This window comes from Maniola jurtina, chromosome 5 (assembly GCF_905333055.1).
Source record: "Maniola jurtina chromosome 5, ilManJurt1.1, whole genome shotgun sequence".
Taxonomy (NCBI): Eukaryota; Metazoa; Arthropoda; class Insecta; order Lepidoptera; family Nymphalidae; genus Maniola; species Maniola jurtina.
In genome coordinates, this window is record NC_060033.1 from 2,700,547 (window position 1) to 2,716,703 (window position 16,157).

At 34.9% G+C, this 16,157-nt stretch overlaps 1 protein-coding gene across 1 annotated transcript in view; it reads right to left on the bottom strand.

Annotated features, from left to right (window-relative positions):
- Positions 1 to 502: 502 nt before the first annotated feature.
- Positions 503 to 16,157, bottom strand: part of LOC123865639 — a 33,029-nt gene continuing 17,374 nt past the window's right edge. The window contains exons 9-14 of the mRNA XM_045906802.1: positions 15,790 to 15,924; positions 14,935 to 15,010; positions 14,486 to 14,667; positions 13,578 to 13,702; positions 9,405 to 13,095; positions 503 to 9,287 (exon numbers count right to left, since the gene is read on the bottom strand). Of these exons, the coding sequence (XP_045762758.1) occupies positions 13,089 to 13,095; positions 13,578 to 13,702; positions 14,486 to 14,667; positions 14,935 to 15,010; positions 15,790 to 15,924 (525 nt within the window). The 3' untranslated portion in view covers positions 503 to 9,287; positions 9,405 to 13,088. The remainder of the gene's footprint in view (positions 9,288 to 9,404; positions 13,096 to 13,577; positions 13,703 to 14,485; positions 14,668 to 14,934; positions 15,011 to 15,789; positions 15,925 to 16,157) is intronic.

Below are 16,157 nucleotides of genomic sequence, written 5' to 3' on the forward strand. Positions count from 1 at the left end.
TTCCTTTTGACCTTAAATCTATCGAATTTACACTACACTATGCATTTAGTGGCACGACATTAGTCTCAACATGCATGAAAGTAAATGCATAGTGTAAATTCGGCTTAAGTACCATTTGTACCTCCGACTCTATCGGTCGAGATGGCAATAGAGCCATATAGCTCATACCACGATTGCCATCTCGACCTGTCGCTTACAATAAGACGTAGATATCTAATATGCATAGATATGGCGGAGAGATGTGGCTAGACATCAGCCACGTTTCGTGTGATACCTATGGGTTCGATCCCAGGCACACAACACTTACTTTTCTTTAACGGTGATGGAAAACGTGAGGAAACCTGTCGTTCTCTCATTTGGCAAACATTTAGTACAAAATTTTATGAATCATATTTCATCTTTACCTATACAAACTGTTGGTTCTAGGTCCTAGATTCTGGAAGCGCCATATAAAGACTACTTACCAGATAATTAGTTAGGAGAAAGAAATAAAACCAATAAATGCTACACATACGAACATATTTATTAGTGACATATATGTTTATGTAACTATAATATTATAATAATATAGAAAAAATACATTATTGAGTTTTAACGGTACACGGTTTTGCCAAATTCGAAACGGATAAGTACAGGCCTTATAACGATGCTGGATTGATTTTCAAATAAAAATCAAGATGCGGCTTTTAACAGTTTTAAATAGCTGGTTTAAAACGAATATTAAAACGCTTCTTATAATTTAAGTACATCTTAAATTAATTTGACGTTTTTAAATAACTATAGTAAGTTTCTAGACGGCCACAAGCGGTCATTCAAACAACATTTTTTAAAATTAAATAAAATAGCTTTTATTGTTTCTTAACGCAAACTATTAAGGTTCAATTTCAAATGGAATAATTTCATTTGTGGCCGTATAATTTTTTCAAATCGAACGACCGTTTGTGGCTTTCTAGACACTTACAATTTTATATTGAAACGTCAGATCTTCTCGAGGTGCGCTTAAATATTAAGCAGCGTTTCGTATTCGATCATTAATATCAGAACTTTACTCACACATACCTCCTACTTCAGTAGCGAATTCATGAAAATGCAACATTTAAGCTCACAAGGCAGAAATTACAATCTTTGATATGCTTTTTTCATGATATTTCTTTCATAATAAAGGCGATAAACGTATCACAATAAAGATTATTTAATTAAGTATATATCCAATATTACTATTGGTTCATTGTTATTGTTATTGTATTGCTCATTGATCAATAGTTCTCGTTATATAATAATATAACCGAATCGAAAAAATATAGCATATTATATCTATAATATATTGTTATTGAAAACACGCGTAGATATTATGATAAAAAGTTCAACATAAGTACGTATTCCTTAAAACTTTAAATCTTGAAAAAAAAAGTAATTGTAGCACTTGATTTGTTTCTGTATCAAATCAAATTATGGACGCAATTCTTTATCATATTCTTAAGCAGATTCAACAGGTATATTAATGCATTTTTACATTTGCTAAGCAGATTATAATAAAAATAATATTCATCCGCATTTGGCGGGACTTTTCTGTATATTTATTAATAAAATAAATAAAATAAAAAAAGCCTTTTATTTCTTCTCTATCTTAGTATGGCATTATAAACTATGAAAAAATACTAAATATTAAAGTAATTAGCTACATAATTTAATTTATCTAAATAATATTTTATGAAGAACCCTTTTCAGGTCATGGCCTCTTCCAGAGAAACTATTTAGAGAAAATATTTATTAATATTTAATAGTAAATGAACTTATAGGTAGATCACCACCGTTATCTAAATGTCATAAGGCAGTACATATTTATAATTTTGGTAGTTTTGAATATTAAATATTTATTTTAATAGTTTATACCTGTTAATATAAAATACTATATGTATACAAGGCTATAATTTTCATAATAATTATTTAATAATTACTATACTACAAGCATACCTACTAGTAGGTATATATAAATCGCTTATATGAAATTTAAGGTAGTCAAGCATTTTTGGCAAAAATAACACAAAAACTGTTAAACGCGCATCCGCACACAGCATTTTAAGTAATAAATCTGATAAAATTTAATAATATTTAATAAAATATGCAAACAGACAAATATATTTGAATATATATCTACCGTTACAACAAGCGGTCCAAGGCAAAAGGTTGTACGTGAACATTAACGGTTAGGTTTAAAAACTATGTCACTTATACATAACGCGTAAACTACGACGCATAGGACGCGCACCGAGAGCCGTCACTGTACGCATGTATTGAAGTCACTAAAGTTACTTGTAAACCGCGCCCGTATCATGGAAAGTGTATGAAAATGTAAGGCAACTTTCAGGCGTGCCACAGCCACACCGCAGCGGTCAAAATGATAAGAAACCGCTGAAGATGGGATCGCTTCACATTGACACGTGCGTAATAGAAATAGAGATCAATATGCAAATTTTTCGAAATCCGCTCCGATTCCGCGCCAATCTGAGTACAGTTGGGGCGAACAAAGGCATTGCGAGCACACGACGAGATGCGACAACGAACGGTCGGCACGTCTTCGATAATATATCGCATGTACATTGTACACTTTTATTTTGTGTCGCATCAGCATTTTACATGCGACATTCTTTAAAAAGTGATGTTCACTTGGAAAATGATTCAACGTGAAGAATGAACATAGTGTTGGTTTTGAACCAAAAAAATGTGAATATTTACATAATTACTATACTTATCAGAATATTTTGTTTCTTCACTTACCTTAAGGATATTTATATTTTTGCTGTCGTGTGGTCCGTCTATTTAGACACTAATGCCATATTGAAACATAAGAACGGGTAATCACCAGTTACACTTCAACAATAAGAGACGAATTTATAGAATTATTGACTCCGTAACAAAAATAGAGCAAAATCGACATTTTTCATTGCGTGCTAAGTTTTTACTAAATTAGGCTAAGCATCAGAAATCGTCTGTCTTTCTGACTGATCTGCGGAGTCTAGTATAAAATATATTAGCAGAGTGGTTTCCGGAGCGCATTCGATTTTTGTGACAGCTGACAATATTCGTAGGCCTTAAATGTAGCCATAACAACCCTCGTTTCATATCTTATACTCCTACGTCTGTAACCGTCTTGTGGCCAAAATAAAATGGCATGTTTTATATAGTCGTTTTTATGTGCATTTTAAGATGTTTTGAGTTATTTTTCATTTTGTAAGTGTGTCGTATTTGTAGGCTCTTATTCCGCGTCCTATGCCTAATTATATTAAGTATATAGAAATTATAAAATGAAACCAACAAACACCTATATTCGTTAGAACTGAATAGAAAATTTCGACATAAAAATATATTATAACCATCAAGAAATGTGTGATAGATATCAAAGTAATATAGATATAAAATATTAAGATCTACAAAACACAAATAAACTTATAAAAATATTATAAAAACTCGGCCCACTTTCCAGCAACGATAATGATTTTTAATTATTAACTCTGTCTTTGTTATTTTCTCTAAGACTAAATTGATTTAGTGATGTACCAAATTTCAATCATAACTTCGTAACTTACCGATTCGATTAATCGATATTATAAATCTGTATAATTTTTTCATAACAATTATTTATTTTTTTTGTAATGTATCGAATTTGTTTCAACATAATGTAGGCTTTAGACACTGAAATATTTTGACTACATTAAATAGTAAAGTGTTATTAATTCAAATCAAGAAATACGAAATTTAATAAAATAGATCTAGTCTTCCCAGTCTAGCTTTAGACGTGTCAACCGATCTTATAGCAACATAGACGATTTAGTTTCACGACCAAAAGTATATAGTAGTAAGACTGCATGATTTTACCGTGCATTTACACATTCGTTCTCGCGACGCGACTAATGCAATTGGCAATTGACTAACAGCGCATAATCTCGCTACTACGCGAGTGCGAGACGAAACCAGCGACGAATGAATGACCATACGGCTTGTGCCCCATCTCGCACCTCGTGCGAATTTGTAAATGCACCTTTACTATATTTTTCTGTACCCGCCGATTTATTAAGATACGCTGGTCAAATAGAAAATAACATAGCAGAGATATAAATTGATATACAAACAAAAAAGAGAGAAAGTGGGCCCGATACACTCTTGATAACAGTTGTTTAACACTTGATTCTCCTAATACATCTCCACATTCCCTTTTATTACTACTACAGATGGATAAGTACAACAATTTTGATCTAAATCTAGGCAATTCGGTTAGCTTCGTGATTTTTAAAACTCACTCAAAGAACAAAAAAAAATGTATTTCGTCGCTTCATTCTTCAGATATAATATTTTTAGCAAATAAAGTATTAATTATTATGATAGAACTTCACATGATCGTTTAAGCATCATTTTTTTGTACAATCCAGTCAGATTCAAATAACTACATTTAATATTATACTGTAGTCTAATCGCATATAAGCGGACAGGTCATATTTCAGATTTAAACCTTTATAAAAATATGTAAGTAATTATGATTTAGGATCCCAAAAACATGTAGTTATAAAATGCAAAACATTTTGAGCAAGTTCTAATGAAATCATATTAAAGTAGGGCATGATATTCAGCCACTTATTTTGGCATTCTTTATTAATTGGCAGTTGCAGATATTTATATTGATTTACGATATTAAAATCTTATACAAATGGGATTGTTTAATTTATCATGCCCTATATTTGGTTGGTAGAAATCAGATGACTTTTAACATGGCTATATATATTTTACAGGTATATTTCAGTTTTGGCACTAATCCTTTGTTATAACAGATATGCATATTTTGTAACTTAGTAACGGAATAACAATATTATGATTTTAGAAATAAATTGTTTAGTAAACCAATATTGATAATAGTGCTGGCATCCTTTTTGCATCATTCTCAATAAAAAAAGGACAGCATTGTTTTGGTTCTGTTATATTGTTTATGGCATATGGCACGATATTGATATTTATGGCATTTTAATATGACTATTACCATCGATGTATATGGATTAGCTTTTCCCATACAATGCCGTCCGCAAAAATACGCTTGAATCTTACGTCATCGTCATTGACAGTCAATAGACTTTTGCAAATTCTATTGACTTTTTGAGCGCGTTTTTTATCTTCGAAGGGCCCATCTATATACATTGATGACTATTACACATTGAACTAGTGCCTGCATGTTTTATACCTATTTTTATCCACCTTTAAACATACAAAAGTAATAGTTATCTGATTCTTCCAACCTTACTTTCGATAGATACAATTTGAAAAGCTAAACCGAATCAAGTTGTTTCACAGCCTTATTGAAGTCTTGGTGGTAAATAAAGTATCTCTGTCCCCTTCACATTGGTATTTAGTACTTAGCTACCACGACACAAAGTATGCATACCTATTAAACCTCTTTGGTGTTGATATTTAATCGAATTAATTCATTAGTAGATGTGCATACTTATTGATATGCTATTTCATTCGGCCCTGCTATTCTTGACTTTAGGTATTGTATTTAAAAGGAATTCCGGATTATACTATTAGAAACAATGATTACAAACAATATTACATGACATATAAAATCTATCGGTTGAGAGAGTAAAAGAGATAGCTACTGCGAGTTAGGGTCAAATAGATTTGAATCTTCACAGCAGTCGCTTCTAGAACATCTGACGTTCTTATCTAATTTTTACATAAACTTGTCAATGATTAGAAAGATTGGCTTAAGAAAATGTCAAATAGGCAATAATCATATCACTACATCGATTAATTCGTACATTTACACATTCCGGAAGCTACAACTGCCTTTATTTTTATAATCCCATAAAATAAAAATTCATCAGAATAACAAGACCGACAATAGTGCCATAATAGCAAAGACACATATTTTCTACATTTAAAGCTGATTTATCGAAAAGGGGTTCAGAGACAAACAAATAATTAAAACAAGAGGCGGGAATGATGTTTTCCTTTGTTAATGTTCTTATAAGATACGGTTGTCATTTGTATTTATATCACAATTCAATATGTCAGATGTTAAAATTAAAGCGGCCACGGCAAAAGTATCAGTAATAATAGATAATACTTATTTATTTACAGATATTTGGTGTCAATTTTTAAGTAGGTACAGTACCCGGCAGTAAACATCTGAACCTTTAGAAAGAGATAAATCGGCAGCTTCGGCTTGGTAGTGTCGTCTCTGTCACTCATACATACCTATGTGACTTTTGTCGCCATCTTGTCAGTCTGAACGACAGAGACGACGCTCTACGAAGCTGAAGTTGCCAATTATTTCTTACTAAAGCTCGATATGTAATATTTAATACAGAGTACTGTAGGAGTAACAATATTCTATACATAAATTAATTCATTTAAATCGTTAAAAGTAGTTGATAAATATTTTTTTCTAAATTGATTTAGTCACAAAAACTTAGTGGCTTATAGTTTGGTACGCCCGAGATAATATTTACTGATAATAAATAGCAATGCGATTCGAGAAATAAGATTTACATACCTTTTTTGTAAGCTTCTATATATCGATGTTATACATTATTTTTGATGATTGATGATGATTATTACAGCAATGCTCTAGGAACTATGTGTTTATAAGTCTGAGTAATGAAACTGAAGTATAGAAATAAAGTTACTCGTATCATTCATGCGTGTTTTAACTTTTCAACGATGTGAACTTTTGCCGTAACCATCTTAGTTGTTCTTAAAATTATTTTGTAATACATTTATGTTCTTATTTGATCTAAGCCTCTTCTATTTTGTCTCAGTCTCAGGGAATGTATGTTGGTAAGTCTCTTCGTTGCCTTACAATATATGTTCTTCGCGTCGAACTTTTTTATAAACATCTTAAAAAATATTTGAAGGAAACAATTTTTTATATTTTTATTATTATTAATAACATAGTGAGTTTCGTTATCTAAAGCTAAGTCTCCACTGGGTTCGCGAACTTGTAGCGCTCCGTGATTCTCTCTAATTTAGAATGTATTCTTTCTTAACTGATTTAAAAGGTAAAAAGTCGCATGTCACATTAACACGTAAGTGACGCACCGAGCACACTTTTATCACTAACTAACAATAAAACTGTCAAACAAGAGAAAAATCAAACTATAGAACATCTCAAGCCTCGGACGCGAACTGGCTAGCAGATTAAGATACTTGACTTTATTTCTCCGAGATATAATCAGAGAGTTATTTATCTTTTAAGTTAGCTAAGGAAAAATAAGGAAAATATATACGTTCTTGCTCTTCAACAGTTCCAGGCGTACCGAGCATCTGAAAGCAGTCAAAGGAGCGTGGGAGGCTACAGGTTCCCGAACATAGTGGGCACTCAGCCTAATAAAAGTACTTAGTACCCTATTACCTATTTGAAGCAAATTTTTTTTTCATACACTTTAAAATTGGCCTAGTGAAATGATTATTCGATTATATGTATTATATTATATTGTTTAGCACAACTCGATATTACAGAAATCGAAGATAAATGTTTTCAATATATCTTTAAAATATTTTTTGTACACTATAGTTAAAGGCATATTTTGAATAAGTATTGGGTTACTCTTAAGATCACATTGTTTGTGCGTGACTATGATTTTGAGATTTTTTTAGTAAATTTACCTATATCATCAATACTTGTACACCTTGCGTTTTGTGTAAGTAAAATTACTCGCCCAATTCATAGCGCCGTGCGATGACTCGATCTTTGGTAACCATTAGAAATTAATTTGGCATCAAAACAATCTGTGTCCAAAGGTCCATTAGACGACAGGTTTTGCTATCAGTTTTTGCAATTGCTGCTGTGTTAATTTTATCAATCCAAGGTCACGGATTGAACTGATGCTATATTAATCCTCAAATTACCACCTACATGAGAAATAATTACAAAGGCATTTAATGCAAGATGTGTCCCCGAATTTAGTCATGGCATAGTGCTATGGATTGACTGGTAAACCTTAAAGCCTTCAGTTAAATTGTTTTAGTCAGTGTATTTAAAAGCAATCATGGGGACGGACTATTTTGTTTCCTGAAATAAAACTAACTGAAAATTCGGCTAAATTTTCGTCTAGAATGTACAAGGTGATGGTAATAACTTTCGATCGTTCGTCTATAGTTAGTATATCGTAATATAATCGTCACACGTTTTAGAAACATTTCGATTTTTTAGTAACATATTCGTTTTAGTAATCATAAGGATTATATAAAGTAATATCCACAGTTAGGGGGCATCATATTTTTGAAACGCGATATGACCTCACACTTATTATTCTAGCCATGCGTAAGTATTAATAAAAAATAATAAGTTGTAAGTAATTTACCTACAAATTATTTTATTCGAGAAGTTAGCCCTTGACTGCAAGCTTACTCGTAAGCGAGTAATATTCAATTAAGATTTAGGCTAACTTGGAAAATGTGTGGAATTTTACGAAACCCACCATTTTATTCAGGGAGGTTATCAAGAAAGTGGAATTTGAATTGACTCGTTTCAAAAATATGTTATTACCCTTAACGTGGCGGATAAACATTCATTAAATGACAAAAAATCGTGTCTTTGCTTAAAAAGTAACGCCTATTCTACAAGTTTCACGTTTCGCGGAAAAATCTAGATAACTTCGCGAAAATCAGAGTGGCACGTATGACAAAAATAACTGTATTTTATACAGTGTCGAGATTTCCGTTCTCTTAAAGCTATAGAATTGATATATAAATTATAATATGTATTTTTGTAATACTTGGTTACGTTTTGTGCAGATTTCTCGACCGCGGGTGTAAGTGTGTAGGTTTATTATGTACAATTGGCCCACGGTTTTGATGACTAGATGTTTACTTTTAGAGCTCCGAGTGTAACTTTTTGGATAAACGGGTGGCGTCGGGGGATGTCTTTATTTGTCCATGTGCCCGACAGAAGCGAAACTTCTAAGCAAGTATAGTTTTCCCGAGAAAGTATATATAATTATATTTCTTATTAAAAATGTATTTATTAAAAAAAGTAGGTTTCCAAAGCAAGCGCGGTTAGAACGTGCGCGCGCAGAGCTTTATGTGTTCGAAACAGTAGTTTAACCGTGCAAAAAGTTAACGGTGACGATGTTTTATTTTTTCCGTTTACACGACGCTATAGAAGCTTCGCTTCAAAAGAAAACTTGCTAACTACGTCTGAGCCTGAGTTAAACTCCTAAACAGCCCCCGAACATAATAAAACCTAACCTGCTAACATTAGACACTTACGGCCATATTCACAATCATTACTATGAGGTCTCACAGTGCGCTCGAACGCATAGTGCAAGTTCCACCAATCAGATCATTGTAAATTGACGTGATACAGTGATCTGATTGGTGGAACCTACACTGTGCGTTCGAGCGCACTATGAGACCTCATAGTAACGTTTGTGAATACGGGTCTTAGCTGGCTGAAATTTAGCAATTGCACATTGGAACTCAACGAATGGGCAGCTTATGGCGTAGTACGCGAAAGGTTTTAAGGACCATTTCGTCAGTTGGGTCAACCGAGCACCAAACTGTGATCTTCAACTCATACCGAGGTATGGAAAATTTTGCGAGGACAGTTATCGCAATATAGATATAACAAGGTATAACAAGGTATAACAAGGTTCACATATCAACCAGTGACGCGTTCTGTTTACTCAAAAACTTACACTCGACGCTTAGTAGTCTTTGCGCGTCAAAAGTTGCATAACTATTCAATATTTGGTCTTATATAAAAATTGGAGTAAAAAATTGAATATTCTCACTAGTTATTCGTTTTTGTCTATTTAGTATGATTATACGAAGGCAAAGATATGTCACTGACATATGTATCACAGATTAAAAATATTCGTGGAAATGTTGCCATGAAAATAATACAAAAATGCAACGTTTTGCTACTCACTCTCTCTTTTTAATACATTCTGAGCAAGGGGAAAATATTGTAGACGTAATTTAGAATTTCATTATTTCATAATTAGTTCTGGTTGCGATTTTATATTTTTTTCATAACCGGTTGCCGGTAGGGTGATGATGTGATCATCACATTGCTATGTCAATAATAGTTGTTGTTGACTAAATAATTCTCACGTTATTTCGTGTTTTATCAAACAACATGTCTTGCCTGCGTAAAGCCATACTAAAGAATCGCACAGTTCTTTAAATAATATTCCACGGGCGATTCTTGGCAAAATTTGGCGCGCTCTCGCTTCAGCTTGTTTTCAACTACGCGATAAATTCGTAATTCTTTTGAGAGATGTTGCCAGTAAACATATCATTCGGCGATTCTCAATTCACTACTACACATATTAGAAATTACTAGGAAACTCTATTTTTTCGAATTTTTATTTTCTTCATCTGTTGTCATTAGCTTGTGAATGAATTTGTTTTATTTATACGTACATCAGGATGGAAAAATTTTCGCTATTTTTTGTTGTTCTTTTTTCCTGATGAATTTCATTTTGTCCATTGACTGTTAATCACTTATCTAATGTTTGCTTAACGCCGGCCGCTCATAGTCAGAAATTGTTTTTCTGAAACATTCTGTCCCACTCATTTTGCGAATATCAGAAGCGTATATCCCATCCGACAATATTCTGGCACTTTGTGGTATGCCTGCGGGATCTAGTACGAAATGTATGCACATGGGCGTACGTCAGAATTTTTTGGGCATACAAGTATGTTCATTTGCACAAGTTTATGACCACAGATGAAATATTATTTTTATACATATAAACACTCTGTTAGTAATTTGGTGAAAATTGACTTTGACTATGACTTAACCATAATGTAATTGTTTTTATACATTTGTTTTAAGGTACTCGATTTGTTTTCTCGGCTTCAAAGGCTCGATTTCCTTCGCTAAACGCTGTGTAAAGCTATATATTTACATGCTCTGTGTTTTAACAGCTACAGATTATATATTGAAATATTTACTAAGTGCAGAATAAAACCGCGTCCACACCGATAACTACTGCGAAAAGATTGCGTAAATTACCTCGCCGTAAGTTCGGCTGAATACGCTCGCAATGTCTATTAAGTTACAACGTCTACTAAATTTACGGCGCTTTCTCTCGTTATCTTTTGTCCAGCGATTATTTTGGCCGGAACGCATTCAAATTATTTTGTATACCAAGCGACACATCACAACGCTTGATTCGACTAAAAGATCGACGCGCGTAGCTGTCGGAACACTGCCGCCATGTTCTGTATGAAAATAGCTACGTAAAGTTTCATGGCGTACGTTTCAACGCATTTTTCACAAAAGATGTATCGTACCAATCGTAGACTACGACCAAAAATTTAGTCGTCGAACTTTCAGCGACGTAACTTAAGCGAGTGTGTAGCAACACTTAAAGTTAGCCTTGTGCGCAGTGTACGACTAAAATAGCATTGAAGCATAACTTTCGTCAGTGTAGAACGTAATTTACGTAGAAATTCGAGTTTGCATCCAAAATATTTACGCCGCGTGCAAACTTTTAAACATGATGCAATTTTTTATTGGTGTGTACACGGCTTTAAAAGTTTCAAGTATTAGATTTCTCGTAAAATGTTGGTATACCTTTAATACTTTTTTTTATTCTATGTAAAGGAACTTTCGTAATATTGTTTTAAGTTTGATTAACTTTTACAAATAGGTCAATGAAGACATGAGGGTTTCGCATGTCGTTTGGAAAATATTCGAGACAATTTTTTAGGCCTAATTCATTGAATACTTAATAACAATTATATTGTAAAAATTTGAAACGGATTAGGTTGAAGGTGACAACGTAAATATTTCATTTTAACGATATTTTTCATTTCTAACGATATATCTTACGCCTAAAAATTTTATTAACTAGAAAAGACTCAAATTTTGAAAAACCCGATACCCGATTATAACAAGAGATTTTTAAATTTAAAGATTATAATTTAAAATTATAAAATATCTTTTTAATATTGATGTAGGAAGAATTTAAAGTAATAAATATGAAATAGTTGGTATATAACACTTTTAAGTCATTCTAAAAGTCTTACACAGACTCGACGCCGACTCAACTCACAGTAAAGCATATAAAAGTGAGCTTTATACCCTGTTCTTTACGGTGCAATTTCAAAAATTTTGAATTGTGGAAGAAGAAAGATGCGTGGACAATGCGTGGTCCAAGTGTCGTACAATTTTTACAATTACACATTGAAAACTCTACCTTAAGGAATACAATATAAAGCTTACATTTCCACGCTTTACTGTTAGTCGAGTCGGAGTGGAGTCGGAGTAGACTCGGCGTCAAGTGTATTTAATATACGAAGACCTTAATAAAAACTAATAAGTATATTCGATTATATAATATAACATTGCATTAATGCTTATATATTTTATATTAACATATTGTATTATACTTTATTTCAAATGTTGAATAAATCTAGTTTTTATCAATATTAAAAAGATAAGTGGAAACGACACGATATTTTGTTTACTTGTAGTCGTAAAGGTCGCCATTTTCGCATTACATTGCGCCAGTGGAAAACTACCCGATACCGTCAGTTCAGAGTATCATATCAAAGAAAGAAGAAACATTACAAGCGCCTTTCTCCCAATTTTTCATATACAAATTGATGTGTGGATTTGGGAATAGAGCGCGCAATGCTAACTTGGAATAGCTACTTTGAGATTATATATTTAATTACGAGTATTTCCACTGGTACAAGTCGCGCCAAACTTTTAGTTCGCTCCGAACATAATGCGAATGATATATATTTTAGTCTTCGCCTCATAGTCGACACTCGGTGGCCTACTATTAACTTTCCTATTGCTAGTTTAGACACATTATAAAATAACATATATACTGTACGAGCTGTACGAATGATTATATTTTATTGCGAACTAGAAGTTTAGCGCGATTTGCTTGATGATAACATTTTACAAAATTCTTAACGATGTCAAAAGTATTTGAAGATATTTCATAGTAAAGGTGTATAAATATATATATTTTTGGAATATCGTTGGAAGGTCTTACGAGTTAACATTGTTTGTCGCAGGTAACTTCGTGTGGCGGAACTCATCACACATGTCGACGATTCTTCATTTGTTTTGCTTAGAATCTGCAACAAAATATGTATGAAAATAAAACATTTACAGGACTGTATAGCCTGACCCAAAAATAAAACATCTCGCCATATTGCGAAAACAAGTGGAACAAATTTATACAAGACTATATTATTATATTTAGTGACCATATATTATAGTGGCGCCCCCAGAGCAATTTGTTTATATTTCTGGTCGGACTTTAGAATGAATTCCTGAAAGTTTGAAATATTCAAAGTTAGAGGAGTTTTACGATTACCAATGTTAGCGGTGGCGGCCGCTAACATTATGTATGTCTGTCTGATAAATTTTCATGGCTCAGCCGCTGAACCGGTTTTAATGAAATTTTGTACAGAGTTGGCTTACATCTCGGGGACGGACATATTCTACTTTTGATCTCGGAAAATCAAAGAGTTCCCACGGGATTTTCAAAACCTAAATCCACACGGACGGCATCGCGGCATCATCTAGTCATGAATATGAGTAATGTGGTACTCACGCGCGGTTGGTCTCCCTCAGCACGTACTGCGCGCGATGCGCGGCGAGCGCGCGCGGACGCAGCGCGGGGTGCAGGCGCTCCCACGGCACCGGGGACCACGCGAACTCCGTGTAAGAGTTCACTTCCTGGAACAACGTAAGCGATACTGTTCCATGTTCATACTACTCATGCTCAGTATGGCTTACCACACTTTCTGGCTACCACAAACTTTAAGGCGGATTAATAGTAGCCTGACATATCGTGTTGTTATGCTGACGCGAATGGAAACGATTTTATATATTTGGTATAGTAACGTTCATACTAGTAATGCGCAATCTGTTGTGATGGCATCTGTTGTCGCATCTGTCAGACCAGTCGTTTGTTTGTTAAAGCTGCGGCTGTATTGATCCAAAATAGCGTCAGAAGGCGTCTGAACACGACATACATAATTGTGAAAACTAGCCATCATGTCACAATACGACAGCATTCATTTTGCCTTTGTCGCGTTGTCGTGACAAAATGACTGTTAATCTTCTTGTCACGAATGAGCACGCGCATCAGGTTCTTGCTGCAGATGGCGAAGCTGAAGCGGCTCTGCAAGTTGTAGATGGCGGATGGCTCTACAGCCGAGCTAAAGCAGGACGGGTTGCTAATAATAATTAACACACTGGACTTCGTCTGTGTTGGTGTTAGCTGGCGGGCGTGCTCTGCCTTTTTGGAGTGTTTTTTTTTGTTAAAACTGACTGGAAAGCGCTCTAAGGGGATGCCGCCGTGCGTATGTCGGCGAGCGCCGGCACAGACGGGGTCCATAATTGTATAGTTTAACTAACTTGTTACAAATAACTACAAACTTGACATTGGCTAAACTTTGTAAAGCCAGACAAGAGAGAAAAATAATCAACACACTAGTGTTGAGTGTTGTTCCTCACCTGCACGTATTCAGCGTCGAGCGGTTTCTGCGTGTCGCGAGTGAGCACGCGCACCAGGCTGTTGGTGCAGATGGCGGAGCTGAAGCGGTTCTCCTTGTTGTAGATGGCGGATATCTCCAGCTCCCGCAGCGACTTGCGCAGACGCACGAAGCCGAGCAAGTCGTAATGCCAAACCCAGTAGCCTGGAACCACGAGACTTCAATAAAATTCCTAACACCGATCTCCAAAGTCCTTCAAAACTGATAAACCAACTTAATGGGATTCGTTAGAGACAATGGCTTCGATTCGACTTGAGGGGTTTGTTAGAGTTTATTGTTTTTTTTTTATGTAAATTCTATCTGTAAAAACTTGTTATTAGCTTTAATTTTCTTCAAATCTTATCGTTTTACTCTTGCAAATTAGCTGTAAATTTTCCTTGTAAAATAATGTTTCACCCCTAAGAAACTGACCGTGGATAACTAGCCTCCGTAGATGTGTACACTGCCAGCACAGCAATATCAACGGGTTGACGTTACACATTGCGAACTGGAAGATAAATGAGAACACAATATTATTATTACTATGACGGCCTCCCTGGCGGAGTGGTAAGCGCTGTGGTTTCATAAGTGGGAGGTCCCGGGTTCGATTTCCGGCAAAGGTTTGGAATTTTACAATTTCTAAATTTCTGGTCTGGTCTCGTGGGAGGCTTCACTCGTGGCTACTTAACACCCTACTGGCAAAGCCGTGCGTAGCCGGTACGATGTCGTGTAGAAACCAAAGAAGTATGGGTTTAATGAAAACTGCCATATCCCTTCCAGGTTGGCCTGCTTCCATCTTGGATTGAATCATCAATTACCACCAGGTGAGATTGCAGTCAAGGGCTAATTTGCATCTGACTAAAAAAAAATATCCTTACGCTTGGATGGTGATGGTGTTCAACACTGAAAGATAGCCACTGAGGTAATTTGACATTGGTCGGTTGTATTGCTGCTTCACTGAGCCTCTATAGCTCAACGGTTAAAGAAGCGGAACTAAACCCGAAAGGTCGCCCGGTTCAAGCCTCACCTGTTGCACTACTACCTCGTATCTGCTCTAAGCATACGAATAATATTCATTTAAAAATCCGAAAACGTAGTGCGCGTCGGCCCACAGCAGGTCGCGCAGATTCTCTTCGTTTCTACTGCTAAGATAAAGTTATAAACAGAGTTTCATTGATGTACATATTTTGCCTCCAAAATATGCTATTTTTCCTGTAGTATTGTATAAGCGCACCACGCGTTGCAACACGTCCGGGTGTTGCTGAGCGATATGCCAACGAATAATACCTCTTCCACGACGCGCTGCTGCCTGAGCACCCTGTGGAATACATCCGCGGAGTCGTAGGGCGCGTCGGCCCACACCAGCTCGCGCAGACTCGCCTTGTATAAACGCACCACGCGTTGCAACACGTCCGAGTGTAACTGTAAGTTATATCAGGCGCTTAGTTGACAAGTTAATCTAGCAAGCTCATAAAACGCCATTACAGCACTAGTTCAGTATTTTAAATTATCGATTTATTCTACTCCATTTACAAAATCTCGCACTGCCAAGGGTCACTGGTAGAGATCTCTTATAGAGATAAGTGCTTCCCTGTCCTAATAAAAGTGATTTTTATTGTTACAACTTTCTGTCGTAAGTTAAATAAAAAAAATAC